The 21,978-nt window shown below is 29.7% G+C and overlaps 1 protein-coding gene and 1 long non-coding RNA gene across 5 annotated transcripts; both read right to left on the bottom strand.

Moving 5' to 3' along the window:
• Nucleotides 1-357: 357 nt before the first annotated feature.
• Nucleotides 358-17,919, bottom strand: LOC117157785 (scavenger receptor class B member 1). Of its 4 annotated transcripts, none has more exons than XM_033336042.2 (11): nucleotides 17,568-17,919; nucleotides 14,263-14,361; nucleotides 8,574-8,665; nucleotides 8,264-8,424; nucleotides 8,042-8,186; nucleotides 6,846-7,046; nucleotides 3,348-3,508; nucleotides 2,974-3,260; nucleotides 2,358-2,476; nucleotides 1,791-1,916; nucleotides 358-1,305 (listed from the first exon to the last, which is right to left on the bottom strand). In XM_033336042.2, exons 2-11 carry the CDS (start codon nucleotides 14,294-14,296, stop codon nucleotides 1,045-1,047), a joined length of 1,587 nt encoding a protein of 528 aa, XP_033191933.1. In that variant the 5' UTR covers nucleotides 14,297-14,361; nucleotides 17,568-17,919; the 3' UTR covers nucleotides 358-1,044. The 4 variants fall into 4 exon arrangements, with proteins under 4 accessions (XP_033191933.1, XP_033191932.1, XP_076478522.1 ...); XM_033336041.2 differs by having other exon boundaries at nucleotides 17,655-17,919; XM_076622407.1 differs by lacking the exon at nucleotides 17,568-17,919 and adding an exon at nucleotides 16,694-16,712.
• Nucleotides 17,920-18,774: 855 nt separating this feature from the next.
• On the bottom strand, nucleotides 18,775-21,465 carry LOC143303290 (uncharacterized). The gene is made up of 3 exons (XR_013059439.1): nucleotides 20,960-21,465; nucleotides 19,825-20,698; nucleotides 18,775-19,248 (listed from the first exon to the last, which is right to left on the bottom strand). It is a non-coding gene; the product is annotated as an uncharacterized LOC143303290 (long non-coding RNA).
• Nucleotides 21,466-21,978: the final 513 nt, after the last annotated feature.

Raw genomic sequence — 21,978 nt, 5'->3', positions numbered from 1 at the left:
AATTCCAATTTCAGTTTAGAAATATCATTAAATAGACGAAATCGCGGAAAATATAAAAAAATTTGAGAATTAATACGTTAGACAAAATTAGAACATATTTGTGCGTCCTAAATATAATTACTTAATAATTGATAAATATAGTCCAGTAGTATAATACATAATTAATTTTTTACAATAATTAAAAATTATAGCTAGCATAATATTTTCTACGAGAAGAGAATGTTGTATTGAAATACACATTAAATTCGTTTTACACAAGTAGTAAAGCTAGGTACTTCCGATGGTGTAAATCGAAACGGAACAAAGTGATAGCTCTCGTAGTGATTAATGTTTCAATTAAAATACTGAATACAGGAATAATAATATGTAAGTGATTTATTATATTTGAATGTTTCCTTCTTGACATTAAGTATGAAAGAATATTATATACAACAACAATTTTTTTGCGAACGAATTCCATCAATCGAATCGGTTTTTTTACAAGTATACAAATGTCATACGTTATATTTTTCTTTTTATACATTACCAGAATATATTCATTATTTTATATTCGGCAGATTTATATTATTAGTTATGTTACATATTGGTAACATATGTATACATAAGTATATAAATCCAATATGTAACAAATAAAATACTGTAATAAAGTTTCTATATGTATACATGTGATAGAAGAAATATTATTACAATATTATTTATAACGTACGTTTAATTATGTGTAACGAAATATCAAATGCATTCCGTGGTACATCAAAAGAGAGCGTAAATTACTAAATGAATAAAAGCATGCAACGATAATATTCTGTTAGAATAATATCGATCCATATCGAGAATATTTTTAGCGCAAAACCCTGAATGTGTACTGTAACGTAGAATACCTTTTGCCGTATTCTGAGTCAATCAAAGTATGTAATAGAGAGCGTTGGTGCATTTTCCACTCATAGGAAAAAAAAACGAATATTATTATCTAATGTTAAAGTATATTTAGTTATATTAAAATAAATTTGAGCATCGTACACGAGTACTTTTATAATGTTTGGTTAGTCAGTTTTTGATAGCCGATAAAATTTGTATCGTTGTGTATTGACCATAGTGTAATGGTACTCGTAAATCGTAGCTATCTCTCCTGTCTACCGGAAGTGATTGTTGTTGCTGTTTGGTGGTCCACAATGTGCTTATCAATAATACGAACATCGTCACCCCTGCGATAGCCAATAACCATATTAATACCTCCTGCATTATTGGTCCTACTTGAAGCAGCAATCTCACGAGGAACAACAAGTCACTGGGTACTTGAGGTATTACCTGCAAATAAATTTATGAAAATATAAGTTTAAGACATTATGGTTGCTTGTAATTGGAATTGTTATAACTTTCCAATTTTAAATATGTATTTTTCGAAAAATGATTATGACTAGCGTAATATATATTTGTAGCGTAATTAACATATTAAACATTATATGTTCGTATTGAATAGACCTCGAAGCACTTGAAACCTGAATGAACATTTGTTCAATGCTATTTAGGGTTACATCTCACAATACTCATACATATCCTACTCTCATTTTATTACCACGCTTAAGTATATATAGAGAAAATGTTATCGGACAGTGTGTTAAACAGGTTTATAAAAGAGGCGATTATTTGTGATAGTATTAAGAATGTTGATCTGTCGACATTAAAGGTAGATTAAAGTAGATTAGGTAGAGCTTTATTCTACATGCCCATTGTTAATTACGAACGGTTTTACGAGCATGTTAGATGTAAAAATCTGAATGAAGAATACTCACCAGGTCACTCCAGAATAATGGTATTACTAAGTTATTAAAAATTTCAATCTGTGAATTGTACTGAACAGGATGCATAACAAGATTGATCTGTACTTTTGAGTTTACTTTCATCGGGAAGCCGATTGTCTATGAAGAAAAATGAGAAAAATATGTTCTGTTAATCATCGATTCTCAATAATAAAATTCGACTTCGGTTTTTCTTTATTGAAAACTATTCAATGGATTTAATTGCTTTGTTGATTTTTAATGGTTATTAGTACCAATCTTACGAGCACATTAAACATTATCGTTGTTCAATTAGATAACTAATAGATCGCTTTCGAATATTTACGTTATTCTCGCATATTATGGCTTTACTTGTGAAACACGGCGTAACACTTTCGTTAAGGAGAATGTGCTTTTGATAAAAGTTGCTCAAGCAGTAGCCAGCCTCGCAATACTTACATAAATTACGAAGCAAATAATAAAATCAAAGAAAGAAGCTACGTTACGTATCTTAAAACGATCATAATTGGCGAATAATTCCTCTCAAATGTTAATAAGCTAGTTGCTTAGTATTGTATTTACCGGTTCTAGAATTATCTTCGTGGTGTGTTTTTCTGGATCTGGATTAATACCTTCGATATTCTCCTGTAAACTGGGATCGGCGTGAAGAAAATGCGGTAAAGACATTGCTGCAGGGATACCTTAAATAAGTAAGATACCTTAATAACAAGTACTTTTATATATCTGTATTAGTTATTACGTTTCAATCAACGTTATAAAGAAAAAGCACTATAAAATATCTTGATCTCGATGGAAATTTCTAAGTTTTCTAACCTTTTAAATTTGTTAAGAAAGGGTATAAAAATTGTACTTAAGAAAGTTGGTTATCAGTTTCAAAAACAGTATAACAGCTACGTTCAAGAAACGATTAGTCTAATATTGTTTTATAGAAATGTTTGGTAGACACGTGGTCTAACACTCTGCATTATATGCGCAAAGTTCAGCTTTTGACATTTAATGTTAGAGTCTGGCCGATGATGTTAAGCTCACAGGTAGAAACTTTGCTATTCTGATATTTAGTCGGCGAGTCTGATTCGTGCAAGAACTTATATCATCCAACAAGCCAACGTATGGTGAGCTAGAATTGGTAAGAAATCTAATATCGCTAAGTATTCATTAGTTAATAAGAGATACGTACTGTAGTAACACGGCGTCATGTCAGATAGTCCTTTCTTTAAACATTTTCCTTTTTTCTTACAATAACACGTATTATCCGGATTTCCATCAGGAGTATCTAAGAAATTGTCTGACATGCTGTAAAGATAGCCACCTAGACCGTTTTCTGCTACCACTTCCTCTTTGAAAACAATTGGTATCGTTCTGCAGAACGCTTTCCTGAATATTCTGAATGCAGCACGTTTGTCTAGATATGCTGGGAATAATTCTCCTTCGGTGCTTCCTCTAATGAGATTACAAATAGTATTCCTGTAATGTGAAGTGTTTGCGATAATATTCAATTCTTCCACTTAACTTTTTATTAATTAATTTTTGTTGTTTTCACTCTCCACTTACTCTGGATATGTTTCGTTTCCATTATCTTCTCGATATCCCCATTGTGACATTCCTGGACTGCCGTTGTATAATTGAATACTTAAATAACGTCCTTCTTCCTCGGTCATATTCTCATTGTGCCCGACATTCATGAGCACGACGTTGTTTCCTTCGTCATACATCTAAAAAAGTTGTCAATAAATGCTTTTCGTGAATGCACTTTGATCATCGATCAATCGCATTTTCGATATAAATGATATAATTTCACAGTTAATATAAATTTCAAACGCAAAAGCGTGAAAAATTGCGATTAAAGGTATAACAAAATGTTTAATCGCTTCTTAAAATATCGATAAACGTAATTCGAAAGAAGAAAAATAGATATTATTAAGAAATAGTATCCATTTTCTAGCATTCCCGTTGCAAATTGACAATAAACGATTAAGTTACTGGTGGAAATATTAATATTGAAGTAAGCGGAAACATCATAGATCATAGAATTATTTTTAATTATATCTTGGTGGGTTGACATTTCTCACATATTTTCTAACGATAAGGAAAACACACGTGAATAACTGTTTGTATATAAGTGAGAAATCATGCCAACGTGAATAAGAGTTACACGAAGTCGATTATTATAAAACGTGCATTGAACTTGACATGATATATGATTTGCGCTTGTTACTATATATTATGCAATTATATCGACTTATTCGAAAAAAAGCGAGATTCTTGAAATGTATTGTGCACCACCATATGACGAAAAAAGAATGGGACAAGATACATATATTAAAAACATAACTTTCTGTTGCTGAATTCTCATATGCTATTTAAACTATTCTACAATTTGAAATGATATATTTCTATATTAGTTAAAACTTAATATTTTTAATTGATCAAATTAAATCATTTTAAAAATTTTATTCTATTAAAAATAGAATTTTATGCCTAATAAGATGGGATTTTAATCATTTATGAGATATTTTTATAATTGGATATAAAAATATCCATGATATAAATTAAGTAGTTTTAAAAGTCAACGAGATTAACGATAAAGAATAACTTCCGATCAAATTCATTCGCTGAACATACTCTAGGACAACCTGTTCATGTTTACTAATATATAGTTGTTTTTTGTGCAGTTAAAAGTTGTTGACACTAACCTCGTGAACCATGAAATGCATGTTTGCACAAACAGTGAAAGGAGCAACGGCTAGAAATAATTGCGTAAACCTTCGGTAATTTGGCGTATTATACTTGCAATATGGTGCACATGTGTATATCTGATATCGCATTTGACTCATGTATTTGTGTATGTATATATATATAATGTTATATTTTTCACACAATCGTTAAATCGCGTGGAGCTTGTATGTGTAATTGACGGTTGGAAGGTGTTGATGTGATCGTGCATATGAGAGTTCTGCAACAAAAAGCTTGAAATGATTCGATCGATTCATATACAGACGAAGTTAGTTACTTGTGTCAATAACCGGTATATTATTTATTTAATTTTTTTCGTCGCTAATTTATCTCATACGCAATACGATACTGGAATTGACGCATTTGCGTCAAGTTAATCTACTCATGTCGATGGTGTTTGCAACTAATTATTGCAATCTTGTTTACAAAATTGCCCGTCTTAAATTGTTTGCAGTTTAAATAGTTTATATTTCAGATATGTCTAATTGCCGGACGTTGCTCTTAGTATTTTCATTACATCTTTTAGGATGTTATTAGCATTTGAAGTTTAGGAGAAAAAGGGGAATGCCGATTTTAACGAATTTTGACATTTTTTAGTTTTACATTTACAAAATTTTTTCGTATGCTCTTCATTTCCGTGTGCCCTTTATCACCGGATATGTCGCATTATGAATTAAAATTTTTTGAGTATTGCAATTATAAAAAATTAAAATGTACAACGAAAAAACTCTCATTAAACTCTAAAGAATGAGAAGTATTCATGTGTTATACATATGTTATTTAAAATTATAAGTGAAAGTTGAAAATGACGCAGAATAAAATGGTGTTTTATTTTGATATATGAGAAGATATGAAGCTACGACATTATAATATCTAAAAATAAATTTGCGTTTTCTGGGAAATGCTAAAACTTGATATTCTCCCTTTCTCTTGCCGAACCTTCATTCAAGGTTTCGATAAATTCAGAACTTTCTATTGTTTAGTGTTTGGTGGTAAAAGTTTCTCTTTCAGCAATGCTGTAAAAATATGTATTGATATTTGTTCTATATACAGGATGTATGTATGCTACAACTATTGCCACAATTTTTCAGTGACGATTTCATTCATCGCATTTTACTTCCAATAATCTGACAAAAAAGTGTTTCAAACAAAAGTTAATCAATTTTCAAAATCAGTTTTCAGTTATTTTTTCAATGAATCGTTTTTTCCTAGAATTCACAGTTTCCAAAAAAATCAATTTGAAAAGAAATTACAAATTTTCAACTTTTGAGATGTTTTGTGCTATTAGAGTAGGAGCTTGTAGATAATATAAAATGATTTTATATAAAAATTAACTTAAAAAACATTATATTTTAATAATCTATTTATATTTACATCTTTGAGTATATAATTTTTTAATATTTTTTTTGTATTTTGTTTTTTTTACGATAAATTATAAAGCATCCTTGGCTTGTCAGGACAAGTATCGCAATAATAAGTTTCGTGTTTTTCTCCTGCTTTGTTGTGTGTACGAACACACCTTACAATCCCTTTTTGTTAGTGTTAAAATTACATGGAGCTTTCCATTTAACCGAATTTCATCACAATTAGCACGTCGAAGCTCGACAGAATCTTTTTATCTTAACCGCAACTCAATAGCTACTACTGCAAAAGCACAAAACATCTCCAAAGTTAAAAACGTAGAATTCTTTTCAAAAATAATTTTTTTGGTTCTAAGAAAGGACAGTTTGGAGATTCGTATTTTGCTCACAAAGGTCTACAAGAATCGCCTATTGAAAGATACAAAATTAAATACGCGTCAAACAGTGTTAACGGAAATCCCTGAAGAATCGTGACGAGAGTTATACCATTCACCTAGTATAGAGCAATGGTTCATGAAAAGCAAAGATCAATGACAAAACGTGACGCGTAATTGTTCGTTACAAGTGCTTTTGCGAAAGAGTTTCTTATGCATTTGATTATTCCGTTTACGAAAGCATTGGCAAAGCAATTTATAATAATGATATGTATATTGTATGATTCCTTCTGTATTTATTGCGTGTGTTTGTCTTGAATAACTAATCTTACATTTTATTAGCTTTTGTATGATAACTCTTGGAAGACTTTTCTTAGAACAGAATAACGTATGTAAGTACTATGTGATAAATATCGCACTTTAGAGTTTACTTATCATATGTATAAGTAGATTTGTTAATGTGCTTAGGTTTTCTTGAAGGTAAATCATCATTTATTCTTCCTATATTTATTTGTTTTATTAATTTTAATTTTAATTTTAACATTAATTGTTTTTATTTACAATTAAAGAAAATAACTTACCCTGTCAAGCAGCCCGAATTTGCCGAAGTTTATGAAACTTGGCATGATGTTGCTTGCAAGATGAATCAAAGTATCTTCATAGCCCCACAGATAATCGTGAACGGTTAAATGTAATATTGGTTTACTGTCTAACAAGTTTATCAGGCTATTCAAAGGGTAGTTCACAAAAAATCCAGCATCGTGCAGCGTTGAAAAGGCTCCCTGTGAGTGTTAAAAGTATAACAATACATATAAGAAAAATTAGAATCATTAATACAAACAATACAACGAATAAGAATATAGTACGTACTAAAACTATTTTATTGATCATGGATTTATTGCATCGCGTGAGATAGTTTTGCATAAATTTAGTGCGCATTTTAAATATCATCTCAGAATAAATAATCATGGATATGTGACGTAAAGAAAATAATTTTTTAATGGAATGACATCTCGAAATTCTATTTGTAATATCGTATATTAATTGTCGTAACTGACAACAAATAAAATACTATAATTAAAGTAGTAAATCTCCTATGATGATTTATTACTGATTTATTACTGATTTATTACTGATGATTGTTCCTTTTATTAGCGAAAGCTGGATAATTATATCACGGATAACGACTTTGAAAATGTAAAATATCGTTGAACTGTTATCATAGGAATTTTTATGAATCACTGCGACTAATGATTAATTAACATTTGCTCACATAATTATAATAGGAGCATAAATTGATAATTGTAAGATTACTTCAATTAAACAGTTTTGTACTTATTCAGTATTTTGCATACTCTTAACACTAAATCAATCTCACGTTAAAGAATATGGTATCGTAAAACTATCAAAGCATTTTCAAAATTGATCATTTCATGTCAATGCTTAAGCATTATTGAAATGTGACCATCAATAAAAAAAATGAACATATAATGTTCCCATATAAACCTTACTATCGGTAAGCTTCTCATCCTATACATTTTTATTAGTATCTTCCTTTGTAGTTGTACACAACCATATTAATTAAATGAACTATTCTCTCTGAAAAACTTTTAGAATTTCTTACTGGAATTTTTGAATGCTTACCGTCAGAACGTTAGAATGATTGAAATGTTGTATGCGAAACCATATTATGACGATCATAATTAATTGATTAATTACTCATACATTTGTAAATAATAACATTATCCATCGATTTATGAATTTATTATTTACTTACCAACATGGGTATGTTTGGAGCAAACACCGTATCTACTTCCGGATTGCCAATCGACAGTTCTGGTACATACACTATCTTTCTCTTTGGAACGTACGAAATCGTGTTGTTCTCGTACCAAGTGACATTTGTGTTTTCTAAAATTTCTCTACGAGTGAAGAGAAAAAATCAATTATGAATAGTTTGTCAAAATGATGAATAGTCTATCTAACTTGTATTAATTACTGGTAGACGTAGGGGCCAACTTCTTCAACTTTTAACTTTACTCCGCCTTCAAGAAATTCTTCCGCATTTGTGATATTGAATATGTATATTTTCATGTAAACATCTACGATAGGCTTCCTCCATAGTTCAAAAATCAACGAATTCGGTGTCATTCGAAGTTCCTGAAACAAGTTTTTGCAATTAGCACGATGGTTTGTTTTCAGACAAGCTGAGTAATTTTGTTTCAATGTCTCGAGAATTGTCATAGAAACTTATTTACGAATTTTAAATTACAATTTCTACGAACATGGTATAATTTAGGTACACTTACTTGATTTAATATTAATTTCATTGGATTGATAGTACGTAGAAGGCAAGCCAAAATGCTGCAACTGATGCCTACTGAGAAGAATATTATGCATTCTGTAATAGAAAAGAAAAATGATTAATAAAATTTTTTTAACTTTTTTGTTAAACAATCTTTTTCATAGGAAAACAAATATAAAACTAGTATTTTATGTCTGTCTCTATCTTTCATATGATAAGTTTTACAAAATAAAAGTTAAAACATCTATTATATTAATACTTTTCCGACATAAGTAGGTTAGTCATTTTTTATACAAAATCTTGAGCTGCATCGATTAATGTATTAAGAAATATATGATCCCATTAAAAAGAAAACAAAGTTGACCTCCACATGATCTTTACGCGTCTACCTACAGAAAAACTAATTGTAATATTAAAACACTCCCGCCTTGAAGCCATTTATCCTTTATCTGAAACATTTTTCAATATAATTAATGGTGTCGAAAATATTTCAGCTTAAGGGTAATTCTCGTGCAACAACACTATATGCAAGTAATTTTTATAAATTTTTTTCGAACCAACCATTGGTTATATGGGGCTAAACGTTTATGGGATATAAATAGGGAGTTTTAAATGTAATTTTCTTATTCCAGTTTCTTTTATCGTTTATTATATATTAAACAAGTCTCGTGATCATCTTTAACAATAGTTACGTTGTTGGCGTGCAGAATAGCATGCGTTACTATCATCAGAATGCAAAAATTAAGAAATTTTCTTAAAATTAGATAGCTTATGTGATTGAATCTATTTTTGAAAGATAAACGAAAAATTTGGAAGTTCTAGCTTTTTAAAAAAATTGACTTTATTTGGCAGATAAATGAAGTTTATATTGTTCGAAAAAATATTATAAATAAATAATCAAGTAAAAATTTGAGGTTCAATCCCTGGATTGTAACAAAAATTTGTAACAAAGTGAACGAGTTTTGTCCAAAATTGACTAATCAATTTGTTTTTTAGTTATCGTACACGCCAGTTTAAAAAGTTATTAAACGTAACAGTTTAAAAAGTCAATGAACAATAAAAAGAATTGAAAGGAAAAACATAACATTTTTATTTCAAGACTATATTTACATCCCAAGAACGTCTAGTCCATATAACTAGTAGTTAGCCTAAAAAAAATTCATAAAAATCACTTGCTTTTATTATTGTTACACGGAAATCGTCTGCCAGATAGGTAACTCAGCCTGCATATTACATAAATGTAATAATTTATTACGAATTACAAATTTATTGTTGAATGCCAGAAATGACGATTGGTCCAAGTTCTAAAATTCTGGATTATTTACATATGTCTGTCACTCTACTGATTATGAAAATCAAACTTATAAACATAATTCATTAAATTGGAAGAGAAACTAACAAGTACATATATTTACATCATATACAGATTAAATTAAAACATATGATAATTCGTTCAATGATTGCGTTTGAGATATGTAAATAATATATTTCACATAAAAGTGTTGATAGGAGTGCGAGGAGTACAATATACATATCTTCTTTTTGCATTTGTATTTTATTACTCTATAAATATTAATAACAATTCTATCCATTGGATAGTTAATCGCGAATAAATCTTGCGTCAATAAACTGAACAAGAAACTGAACAATATCAGATAATTTTCAGCTTTTTGTTGCATTATAACGTAAGTGCAATGTCAAGTAGTTGTCATTTATATTTCTTAATCGAACCTTGAATTTTTTAAACGTCTTTTTTTGACCATAGTACCACCGATGATCAACATAATAACATGCTAGGGCAATTTTGATCTCTTGAATTAACTAAATCTTAAGATGATTATGAATGATACATGAAGAATTTATTATGCAAGTTATGACGCATGTATTTACGTGTATGTAATTTCTCCTTTTAGTACTGGAATTCGATTATGAATTTGATTTTCAAGGAATTCTTTGTATTGGAGAGCAATTTATAGGATGCGTATTTTGGATAAAGTGATTAACGTTGCAAATTTTTTTTGGAACAGATTTGAAATGTCAAGATATAAATATTATTGATAATCGTCAATCATGTTCTACGGTACGTTTTGTGATTCGCACTATCCTGCTTACCTTGACTCAAATTCAACATTAAGTAACATATAAACCTAAAAAAAAGGACCAGTTTAAAAACGATTTCTTCGGTTAGGTGGATGGTAAAAGTATTACGTAAATGGTGGATGGTAAAAGTACGTAAATTGCAGGTAATTCATGGTTTGCTAAAAATTAGGGTGTCCACGAAGTTTCGTATCGTTTTATTGTTACACTGACAAAAAGTTGGACAAATTGGGTCGACGATTCTTCCTGGGGAGGTTTTCTTACATTGTATGAATATGCAGAAATACGTGAATCACGCGCAATACGTTTTATGAGCGATTACAGTGATTCTAGCAAATTAATTTCCACTTATGAATAAATGACGTATGTAAGTATCGAAAGCATCTCGTCCCGGAATTTAAGTGTTGAATATATGTATTACAGATTACAATATTATTTCCTAAGAGAAATTATTTCATTTTGGAGATTTTGAACATTTATAGTGATATGTAATGAAATATTTTATTTACAACTTTAGACTTATAGTAATTTACAACTTGATAATTGTAAAAGGTTGTTTGCTGTTTGTTTATTGTAAAAGATAATAAGATGCACTGAAGGTTAAAAAATTTATAGATTCGCTCAATTTATGATTTATTGCTTTTTAAAAAGAAGAGAAACAAAATAAAAATAGTTGATTCCGTTCCAACGAACTTGTCAATATACCTATCCTTTTTACTACGATAGTGTCATTTTTTTTTTATTACAGACAAATACGACAGACGAGTAAACAAGACGAAAGTTATTTTTATCTAGCCATGGTAACGTAATACTGAAATTATTCTAGATAATGAAGTACTGACTTACTACCAATGCGTTTTTAATATTCCTAAACAAATTAAAATTTGTTTCTCTGGATCCATCAATTTAATTGGTTATTTTCTTAAAAGTATGCAAATTTATAGCTTGCATAATATAGATAATTAAAAATATATTCCTTAGTAGAATAGATATTCATAGTTATTTATTTTAAAATAAGTAAAATTATTATTACTACTGTGTTAGTATTAGCTTCCTAAAGCTCTATAAAACAATATGAGGCATTGTCATGTTTGTACATAGCTGGAGTTGCGAGGTTTCGCGGGTCTGTCTCATACTGTCTGTACTCTGTACTCTGTAGCTACATAGCTTAACAAAACGTAATTGTAACGCGTACCATTGGAAGCTACTGTGTGTATACGAAAATGGTGTGTGTGTTTATTTACAGCGACATAGCGAAAGTAATGTATGCAAATGTCATTATGTATGAGCTAATAATTGCTACGATGGACAGATGTCATTTACTTTTTTAGTTTAGCGACGTGATTTGAATGAAGAACAATTAAAACGATAATCGGTGACAACATACGTTATTACATATGTAATCTCGATATGTAAACCTATCATGAATAGAGAAATGATATATTATATATGTATATCATTACATATTCAATGTACTAATGGAATCAGGATGTTGTGTTTGTTATTGCTATTGTTTTTCACTAAACGCATAAAATTTTAATTTACAAACTAGGAAAATGTAAACGAAAGTTGCATATGCAGTATCAAGAATTCAAGAGATAAAGTTTGTCAACTTCAATAGAATTCAGTATTTTCTGCACGGAGTCCTTATTCAACTAAACATAACCAATTCCCAATACAGTAAGAATTAATCCTTGACCTAAAGACTCTGGCCATTCACAAATCAAAACAGTTTGTCGGAAATATCATACCAGCCATTAGTTATGACTATTCACGTATATCTACGTAAAAGTATTATAAGAATCGAAATTTGTTAGTTGTATTGCCATTCATGTTGAATCATTATGTTATTTTGTTTCGAATGATAAAAAAGCGATGAATGAACACGTAACTTTTTTTAATAATAATTCGATGTTTTTAATGGAAGGAGGAGGTAAAACAGGAGGAAATTAGTGGAATATAAAGTATTCGAATAAAACGATAAAGACAGAATTATGATGTAGAAGTATTTTAGTCAGAATTTAACGAAGTATTAACAATTAAACTAGAATCACGAAATTCATTATCTCCAGTTCTTCCGATCGAAGTATACTAATTGATAAGTTTGGATTATTTATGAAAGTCTCTGACATGTCGTGCAACATTATGGCGATAAATGTCTCATTAATAAAAAGTAAAAGGTTCCTCTTATCTCAAATATCATACAAGATCTCAAATATCATAGATTTTTTATTTAGTAAAAAATTCAGCGTGACCTACCGATCATTCAAGACAAAGCAGGAAGGTATTTGTGTTGAGGTCAAAATCATGCTATCATATTAACATTCCTTGACTTTCTTTAGAAATGAAATTCAGCATGTACATTTTTCGAAAGTCTCTTACGAAACTTCGGTATTTTATTACCGGTTATACACGTTTGAGTAGTTTTTCAATGGCCGAGAACTTTAAACGGTTACCAAAGTTGATACTACTTAATATATGTTAATATATGACATCCCGAATCATCGAAATCTCAAACCATTTTCAATGAAGGAACTTTTTTGACGGACTATTTATTAACATTCTATCCATTAGATGCTTGTTACACATAACAGACAGTTAAAGTGAAATACATACGCATATGTCTCAAAGTTCTTTTATCTACTTTTTGACTTCGTTTAACTCGGTTCTCTTTGATTCATCAAAAATTGTTTTCAAAGCCTCGATTACTTAATATTCTCGAAAAGTGATATGTTTATATCCTAATACTTATGGAATATGTCATAAAAATTTATGATGTATCCAATGATCATAAATGATTATATAATTATATAACTAATTTAAGATTACGGAATTAACGTCTAGAAACCAGAAATGAAATCTAAACCGTATTTGATTTTTGTCTGACGAGTTAAAACATCAACTATGGAACGCCTAACTGAAAATAATTATTTATACTCTATAAGGTAAAAAGAAGAAATAGAAGCTGACAAAAACAACGTCGAAGGAAAACAGGAAAATAAGGAAAAGGTATAATCATTTCGTGCAACACTTCTGATGTTTTTTCCATATTATTATTTTCATCTAATTCATATATTTAGATAATGAAAACATATTGTTAAAACTTGATCGAGGTTGCGATCGAGCATTCGCAGCGAGTAACAAGTTTTTCTACGTTATAGATCGCTGTCTGGTATTAATAGTAACAGAACTAAAAAAATTTCAAATTTGGTTTTATTGAATAGAACGTTTATATTATGTTATACGTCTATATTATATATTACTTTTATCGTGTAATACGGTATATTTATAATTTCATCAGATACGTGTCCTCGTCAAAGGGTAAAATTATTACTTGTGCCGTTATCACCTTGGCCTTAACTGTACAGCAACACTTTCAGTTGTTTTGTGACGCTACAAATGGAAGCTTGCATTGCTTTCGCAAATAGTGGCATATCATGTGTTAAGCAAGCCTTATATGGCCTTACGAAAATTTCTTTGTAAATATTAAAAAACCACTCACAATACCGATTGTTGACATATTTATAAAATACGATATGCTTAATGATACTTATTGATTGACGTATGCATATATACACGTACATACGATTACTCACTTTTAAATTGCGGCAGCGGGTTTGTGAATTTCATGGTTGCGACCTGGTTTTCGCGTGTCTCGTTGCCTTACTTTTTTCTGTCTCCTTGATCGTAAAATTCTGAAACAGAGGGATTGCTTTATTATAGCGCCTTATTGATCAACTCTGTAACCCTAATTCAATAATACGATAATTTGTTTTCATTCAGGTACGAAATAGGAAAGAATCTCTTTTTCTCATAAGAATTGGAAAAATTTTTGTTACAGTCTCATTTTCGAGGTAATAGTATTTAAGCATGTAGCACAAGTTTTATTAGTCTTACTATTATATCTTGTTCCTACTGTCATAATTACTAATTTAATATTTTATAAGATAGGCGGAATGTACAAACATACTCATCTGAAGAAGTATACGTTTCGAACATACTATTCTACTAGGAATAATGTGATTATATAGTACGGGAAGTTTAGAAAGACATGTGCAAACACGGTACATATATCTATTCGACAAAGTCTGACTGGGAAAATAGATCTAGAAACATGTTAAAATTACGTTCAAACTATACATATACATATTCCAAGTTTGAAGCGGAATTTCATCTTAATTTGTCAAGGTCATTGACACGTGCGTGTTATTTGCGCAGCTATTCACACACCTATGAACAAAATAACCTTTTTTTTTGGCGGTAGAATTTTTCATCCTCGAATTTTTATTCCTTTCCTGTTTTTCTTATACATATTTAATGTATCTGATGACTTAGGCGTTTGAATATAATTCGAACATCTACATGGTAGATTGTAGATTTTTATCGGTAATATATATCGAGAATTTGCAATGATAATAATACGACAGTAACCATTTACAGTAAGTAATTGCAGCAACATTATGAATAAAAATGTTCTTCGGGACTTCTATTATTAATCAGAATAATTAATTATTTTATGTCGAACGAACAGCAAAAACAGTTGATAAATTAATTGGACGAATTTTGAATTCATAAGTTAATAGCTAGTGTGTCTTGTAATTTTTAAATATGAGAGCCGAATCATCGAGATGTCATAGATAAATGATCATCAAAATCAACGAATCGATAAAGGTTAAAAAAGAACTTATATAGGCGTTGCTTTGTGATTTAATTAATACGTTGATCTAGCCAAAACCTTTGGTTAAAAACTTGGGAAAAATTCATATATAATTTATGATTCACGCATAAACCTTCTCTGGTTCTCCTTCTTTTCTTAAATTATTTGATAAATTGGATGTTTTCTCGCTATATATTTTCTTCAATATTTGCATAAAAGACTCTTTTTTTTTGTTTTCTAGATATGATAAAATATATCATAAAGAAAATGTCATTTCTTTCTGATTTTAAATATTACTTTTTATGTAATACAATCGGAAGATCGTTGAATATGTTCGCATCTTGCTTCTTTTATAACTTTTTTCCGACTCTGTGATTAGAATTATATTATAAAACAACCGATATTTATAATTATTTTATTGCTATTAATCATAAACATTTGTGATTCGAAAATACTATAAATATCACATTTGACGTCAGTTGAAATATTTCTTAAAACAACTCCAAAGCGTAACTAAAAAAAATTTATGAATAGGTAATAAGCATTTCTTTACCGCTGTAAATAGCCCAGTAACTCTGATAATAAAATCCGCCTAGGATATAAAAATGTTCGTTAATATCTCAGATAATGGCATGGCATGACATTCTCAAATTTTGTCAGTTTCTTAAATCATATTTTCCTTTTTATAGCCTTTGACGTCATTAAAAAATGTAAAGCTTTTTTTACCTTCGATATGAACTGATGGAATCAGGTAGTCGATAAATTATTGTCTCTAAAATATTCGCACGCAAGAATACAAATTATGCTTGTTAACTCGTGAACATTTGACAATCAAAATACACTAATAATAGAGTAGGTAATAGTAGAGTAGAGTGGTTTGTATTTCGAGTACACAAATATACTGTGTTTAATTCGGACGAACTAATAAAACTAAATTTAAGTGTTGGGAACTCTGTTAAACATTACTGTGATCTAATTCGTCTAGTGATTTCAACGCCTGGTTAAGAACTCTTTATGTTGAGAAGCATGTACACCAACATTTGTGATCTGGAAACTTGATAGAAGGTTATCTTCCCTTAAACATTTACTATCGAAGTTTCACATTTAGGCAAAACGAGTATTTTAAAAGGATTCAATTAACACCTTTATCCATCGTTTTGAATGTAAAACGAGGTACAAATTTAGTAAAGATATTCTCCACACCTTCCTTAACTAAGGATTTATTCCTTTTTTCCCGGTGGAGTACACCAAATTTCTGACCGAATGAAACGCTAGTAGATTGAATGTTAAAAATTTTAACGGTATTTAAAACATTATCCTTATTTAGAAAGCAATAAGGAAACAAGATAGCACAAGTATTATGAACTTACGTAAATGAAATAAAGTCTGAGCACTAAACATGTCTATTGACCACATATTTAATTACATTTTTAAAAGGGAATTTTTTGTTTTGAACACGTAATTTCAAATTAACAGTTTAAATAATTTCAATTTTTCAACAGTTAAATAAATTCACATAATTTTCGAGTTCTGTATTTATAATGATTAATTATGAAATATAACTTATAACGTAGGCGCTATTCACTCATATTTGTTTATATCCCTTTTAATTTCACAAATGTAAGCGTAATTTTCTAATATCGCGCACAGTTATTAACATGATGACATAATAAACAAGGTGATCCGAGTAGGTGATCTGTCATCTTTCAAGTACGCATCTTGCATTAATATCAAAGTATAAAGCGAAAGAGAGTGCATATGCAGAATGAAACGTGTCGTGAGTACCTATGAAGCATCTCTTGGTGGAATCAGAGCTACCAAGCTGTTCGAAGAAAATATATTCTGCATACTTAATAACTCCAGCATACCTTGATGTTAACAATTTTTATGATCTTTACCCGCTGTTTCTTAGCATAGAAGTTCGTAGTTTCTCGCCTTGATACGACTGTTCTTAGAAAACGATTCATAAAAAGTATATGAAATATATATCTTCATATTTGGAAGAAAATGATTATTCATTATATTGTAAATAATTAGTGACTTCATGTGAATTTCAATATAATTCTAATTTATTATTTTATCTATCTACACAATGAATCTCTACGAAATTAGAAAACACATTACTTTATTTGATTGTTAATTAGCCTCATCATTTTTGATTCTTAATTTATTGTATTATTTCGGGTGCCGCATTGTTTTAGCCAATCAGACAAAACTTTTCACATAATACGACGAACATCTTACCACATGCAAATTTTGTTATTTGTTGCGGACCGACTAAAATTTGGAGAGAATAAAATTGTAGCACATCACTCAAACTACTTTACTTACTGAGTTAGAACTTTAGTTCTAACAGGTCGTACTAATTCGAAGGTATAACGCACAGAGTAACAGAAACAACATGTATCACAGTTCCATCTTTCCTGTGCGATTCGGAATTTCGTTGTCAATAAAAAATAAAACTACACGTAGTTTGTTTAATGATCAAATTCGCGGCACGAACACGACATGAAAATTCGTAACTACTCCAACAAGACACTTTATATCGTTTGCCACTATACATTCCCTCCCTATCTTGCCATTAGTGAGCACGAGTCTTGTGTTCACTCTGCTTTATACTGTCTCCTGATCACTAACCCCCATACGACGCCAATGAAGACAACGTCTACGATTTCTCTCGTTCCTCGGACATCAATATACTGATAGGGCGCGATGTCTGGTATATAAAAAGTGATATAAAAATTTCTAATTTTATTAAAATATCAAATTAATTTCTAGAAATAATTTGCTTTGGATTAAATTTAGAAGACTCGATTCGTAAGAATCTGTACATGTTAAAGTTTGGTATTTTGTGATCAAGTTATTTTTCTTTCTGCATTGAATTTTAAATCAAATATGACTTTCATCGGTTTTCCTGTTCTTTAAGCAAAAATAAATTATCTTTATTTATACACTGCTGGAAAAAAGTTGCGGACTTTGTTCCAACTTTTGCAAACAAAGCTTGCAAAAAATTTACAAAAGTAATAAATATTTAGATTTTCTGGAAGAAAATTCTTTGACGCCCTGCTTAATACTGAGCATTATGTAGCATTGGAAACATGGTCAACTTGTTTTTTAAAGTGAAAATTGAATAACATCTCTCATACTAAAAGCAGACTCATTGCTCGATTCAAAAAACGGAAGGAAGGTATTTATCGCTATATTAGGAAGTGTATATAATTAGTGAAATATTTATGGTAAACAATTAGTAAAGAAGTGTAATTAGTAAAACATTTAGTTTTATAATATCAAAATAAATATTTTAAATAAGAATATTTAAATAAACACAATTATACATTTATTAAAATAGATATTTTACAATATCAAATATTATTATCATTAATGTAGACAAACAAAATATTTTAAATACTAAGAAATGCATTTTTAGTAAAACTAGAAATACAGAGTGTATCAAAACTATATGTCGTACCATTGTAATAACATTCTACATCTCTGGTTTTATGGAGATTAGATAGTAAAAAAGGAACTGCAAAATTAAACACCTTGACCTAGAAATTCAAAGCCGAATCTTTTTGGTCTCTATCATGTTCCATTCATTGGGAAGATAAAACTTGTCAAAAGAACCATTATTCGCAGTTGAATCTCTTGAAAAATCCTCTAAATTCTCTTGAAAAATAATATTGAGATTCCAGTTCTTATTGTTGGACTAACTTTTTCGACTCCTTTATATTTTTATACATTCTTTTGAATTAATTTGTTTCAGACGTATAAACGTCTAAAGATTACATAGGTAATCTTTAATAAATTCTCTTAAAAAAATTAAAATATTTTTACATGTATCCATGTATCCACGTTCAGTATCCCAGAATGTAGATCCTTCTTAAAAGTATACTTTCAATGCCATTCTTTAATTGGTTCATTGAACCTATCAGTAATTCAGAAGGAAAGGTATTCAAAATTATTGACAAGCCGGTGGATTAAATAATTTGAGAAGACGCATAAATAATCATTCAAGGTTAAAAATCACTAAAATTCATTCTAACCAAATTAACAGTATCAAAATCAAAGAATTAGATTTAATCACGATACCCAATTAGATATAGTGACATAATATTCTAACTTTTATTTAGATATATTTTTATTTATTTATATATTATATTTTTTTATTTAGATGTATACATATAGGGCAAGTCAATAAGCTGTTTAAAATATCTTATTGCTTATCAAATTGAAAATAGAAAGTTTTCTATATAAAATGAATTGCATTCAAAAAGATTGTCTTTAATGAATGCGTTTTTATCTATTCTTTCAGATTCTTTGAAACATTGAATAAATTATTTCTACTTGTTTCTTTCAAATTCCAGAGAACCTTAAATTTTCTGGGATAAAACTGCATATTCTTATTAGTGAATCGATAAGAGAATGAATTTACTTATATCAAGGTGATCCTCTGTTAACCTTGAACCTCAAAACGAAAGTACATTACAAGTGACAATATTACCTGCTGCAGAAGTGATAAATTTATCGGGAACTCGCCGGCCTTACTTAAATTTTACTGGTTCTATTTGATTTTGATTGTATTTGCTTAGGCTAATTCTACACTGATAGACAATTTCCCGCAAACACGTATCGTAGACAATCATCGTAAAAAATCCGCAAAAAGACAGATACTGATTGGCTGCATCATGTTTCTGTGGACAATTGTCTGGCGATGTAGACAGCTTCACTTGTGAATACAAACCGAACTGTGACTTACTGGAAATCTATATTAATTTTTTGACTCATAATGTCCCACCCATATGTATGTAGTGTCTACGTTATCATGACTTGACAAATTGGACAGTTCATCATTAATACTGGTAACTGGTCTCAAATCTTTTCTCTTTCTAATTATTAAATACATAAAGTATAATCTGTCTAAATTAATAATGAACTTTTAAATTCATTAATTTCAACAATGAAATTCGATGGAAAGCAATACGCGATCGTTTCACGACAACCGAAAAGTTTTTATGATATGTATATATGAAAAGGAACCCTAAGGACTCTTTTTAGAGACAATCAATAATATTGCCAATATTTCAAGATTCTTAACGGAAATGCAGTTTGTCAATAAATATTGACAATATTATATTGACAGTACATATTGATCCTTTTAGTTGAGAACCTTGAAATGCTGGCAACATGTATTGATAGCCTGAGGATACCCTTAATGATATAATGATAATCTTACGTGCAGTTCGCTTCTGTTGAAACGTAATTACAACAGATCTACGATAAACATATGTATGTGTTTTCGGCATACCATTCGATGACGTATATTACTTTTTACCACTGCATACGTCAAACTTTTTTCAAGATGTCTGATGATGAACCTGTAAAGGATATAATAATAATATGTATCGTGCTCTGTAAGAATCGCTTTAAAATTTTATGTCGTATAGAAAACGTCTAGCTTTAGATTTAAATGTTAATTTCTCTTAAAATCGATTTGAGGTATTTCTGTAGTACCATCAAGAATAACTATTCAACGAAATCAGGTTTTGCTGATATGAGAATTAGAATCTGACATTATGATGGAAAAAGTTCATAAATATTTAATGACGAATGTGAATTTGGTGAAATATTCCACTTACCTGTTAGACAAAGCATAACTTGCTGGAAAATATCAATACTAAATAGTATTGTATAATAATAGTACACCACTTATTTTATTACAATTTATTCGCAATTATGACCCACTTTAATTCAATTAACGAAATCCAAAATATTCTGGCTACTTATTGCCATCAATGATTATACTAACACATGTTTTACCGTCTTTAACAGCAAAGATAGTTTATCACTGCACTCTCGATCATAAAGCTAACGAGTCTCTTGACAATGTTGCTAGTTATTGCCGTGAACCATAATAATCAGTGTCATCATTTCCTTTTATTTTCTTGGAGTTTCCCGATAACTTTTGTAGACCACGAGCAACACGAATGCTACTTTCATTTCAATGTTTATACAGTGACATTGTATGTATGCCGGATTAACGTGTTTTAAAAAATAATTTGTAAATTAAGCCATGCCTGTAACAGCAATACACAGTGTGTTCCATTTATTTGTAAACATGTGTAAATATGTAAATATTTCGAAAACTATGCGATACGAAGAAATGTTTGAAACAAATGCTGCACGATGGTAAAGAAGACATGTCATATCGCTATTTATCTTACTGTGCGACGACCTTGAAAATCTCTGTACATGTCACGTTTATGTTTTTAAACGGCAACTATATTCTTTTATTACATATTCTTCAGATATCGAAGCGTTTTCAAAACGCTATTTATTTGTAACTTTCTCATAAACTACTATCGAGATACTAATTCTTAAGAAGGATACAAAATTGTATACCTTTTAATGGTAGACGCATAGGAGGAAAAGCGACTAATTGCTTTAAGGATAGAATTTGACATACACTTATTTTATAGAGCCACTATAATGTACAAAGCCCGACCGAGTAACCACCCCGTTGTTTACAATGGATAACGTTAAGACCCTGATGACGCATCATATTTGAAATTTAATGTCTCGATAGTAATTTATACGAAAAATGCAAGTAGGTAGTGTTCTGAAAACGTTTCGATATCGGCTGCAAGAATATGAAATA

This window comes from Bombus vancouverensis, chromosome 10, assembly GCF_051014615.1.
Source record: "Bombus vancouverensis nearcticus chromosome 10, iyBomVanc1_principal, whole genome shotgun sequence".
In the NCBI taxonomy this organism is placed as follows: Eukaryota; Metazoa; Arthropoda; class Insecta; order Hymenoptera; family Apidae; genus Bombus; species Bombus vancouverensis.
Note: the sequence above shows the minus strand (reverse complement) of the source record. Positions and strands in the feature narration are given on the sequence as shown.

Bases quoted from the DNA above. Each gene is read 5' to 3' on its own strand.
- LOC117157785 (XM_033336042.2), bottom strand. From the start codon at position 14,296: ATGAAATTCACAAACCCGCTGCCGCAATTTAAAA. The intron at 3,509-6,845 runs GTAAGTTATTTT...CAACTTTTTTAG, and splicing joins AATTCGGGCTGCTTGACAGG to ATGTATGACGAAGGAAACAA. The intron at 3,261-3,347 runs GTAAGTGGAGAG...TTCACATTACAG, and splicing joins GGAAACGAAACATATCCAGA to GAATACTATTTGTAATCTCA.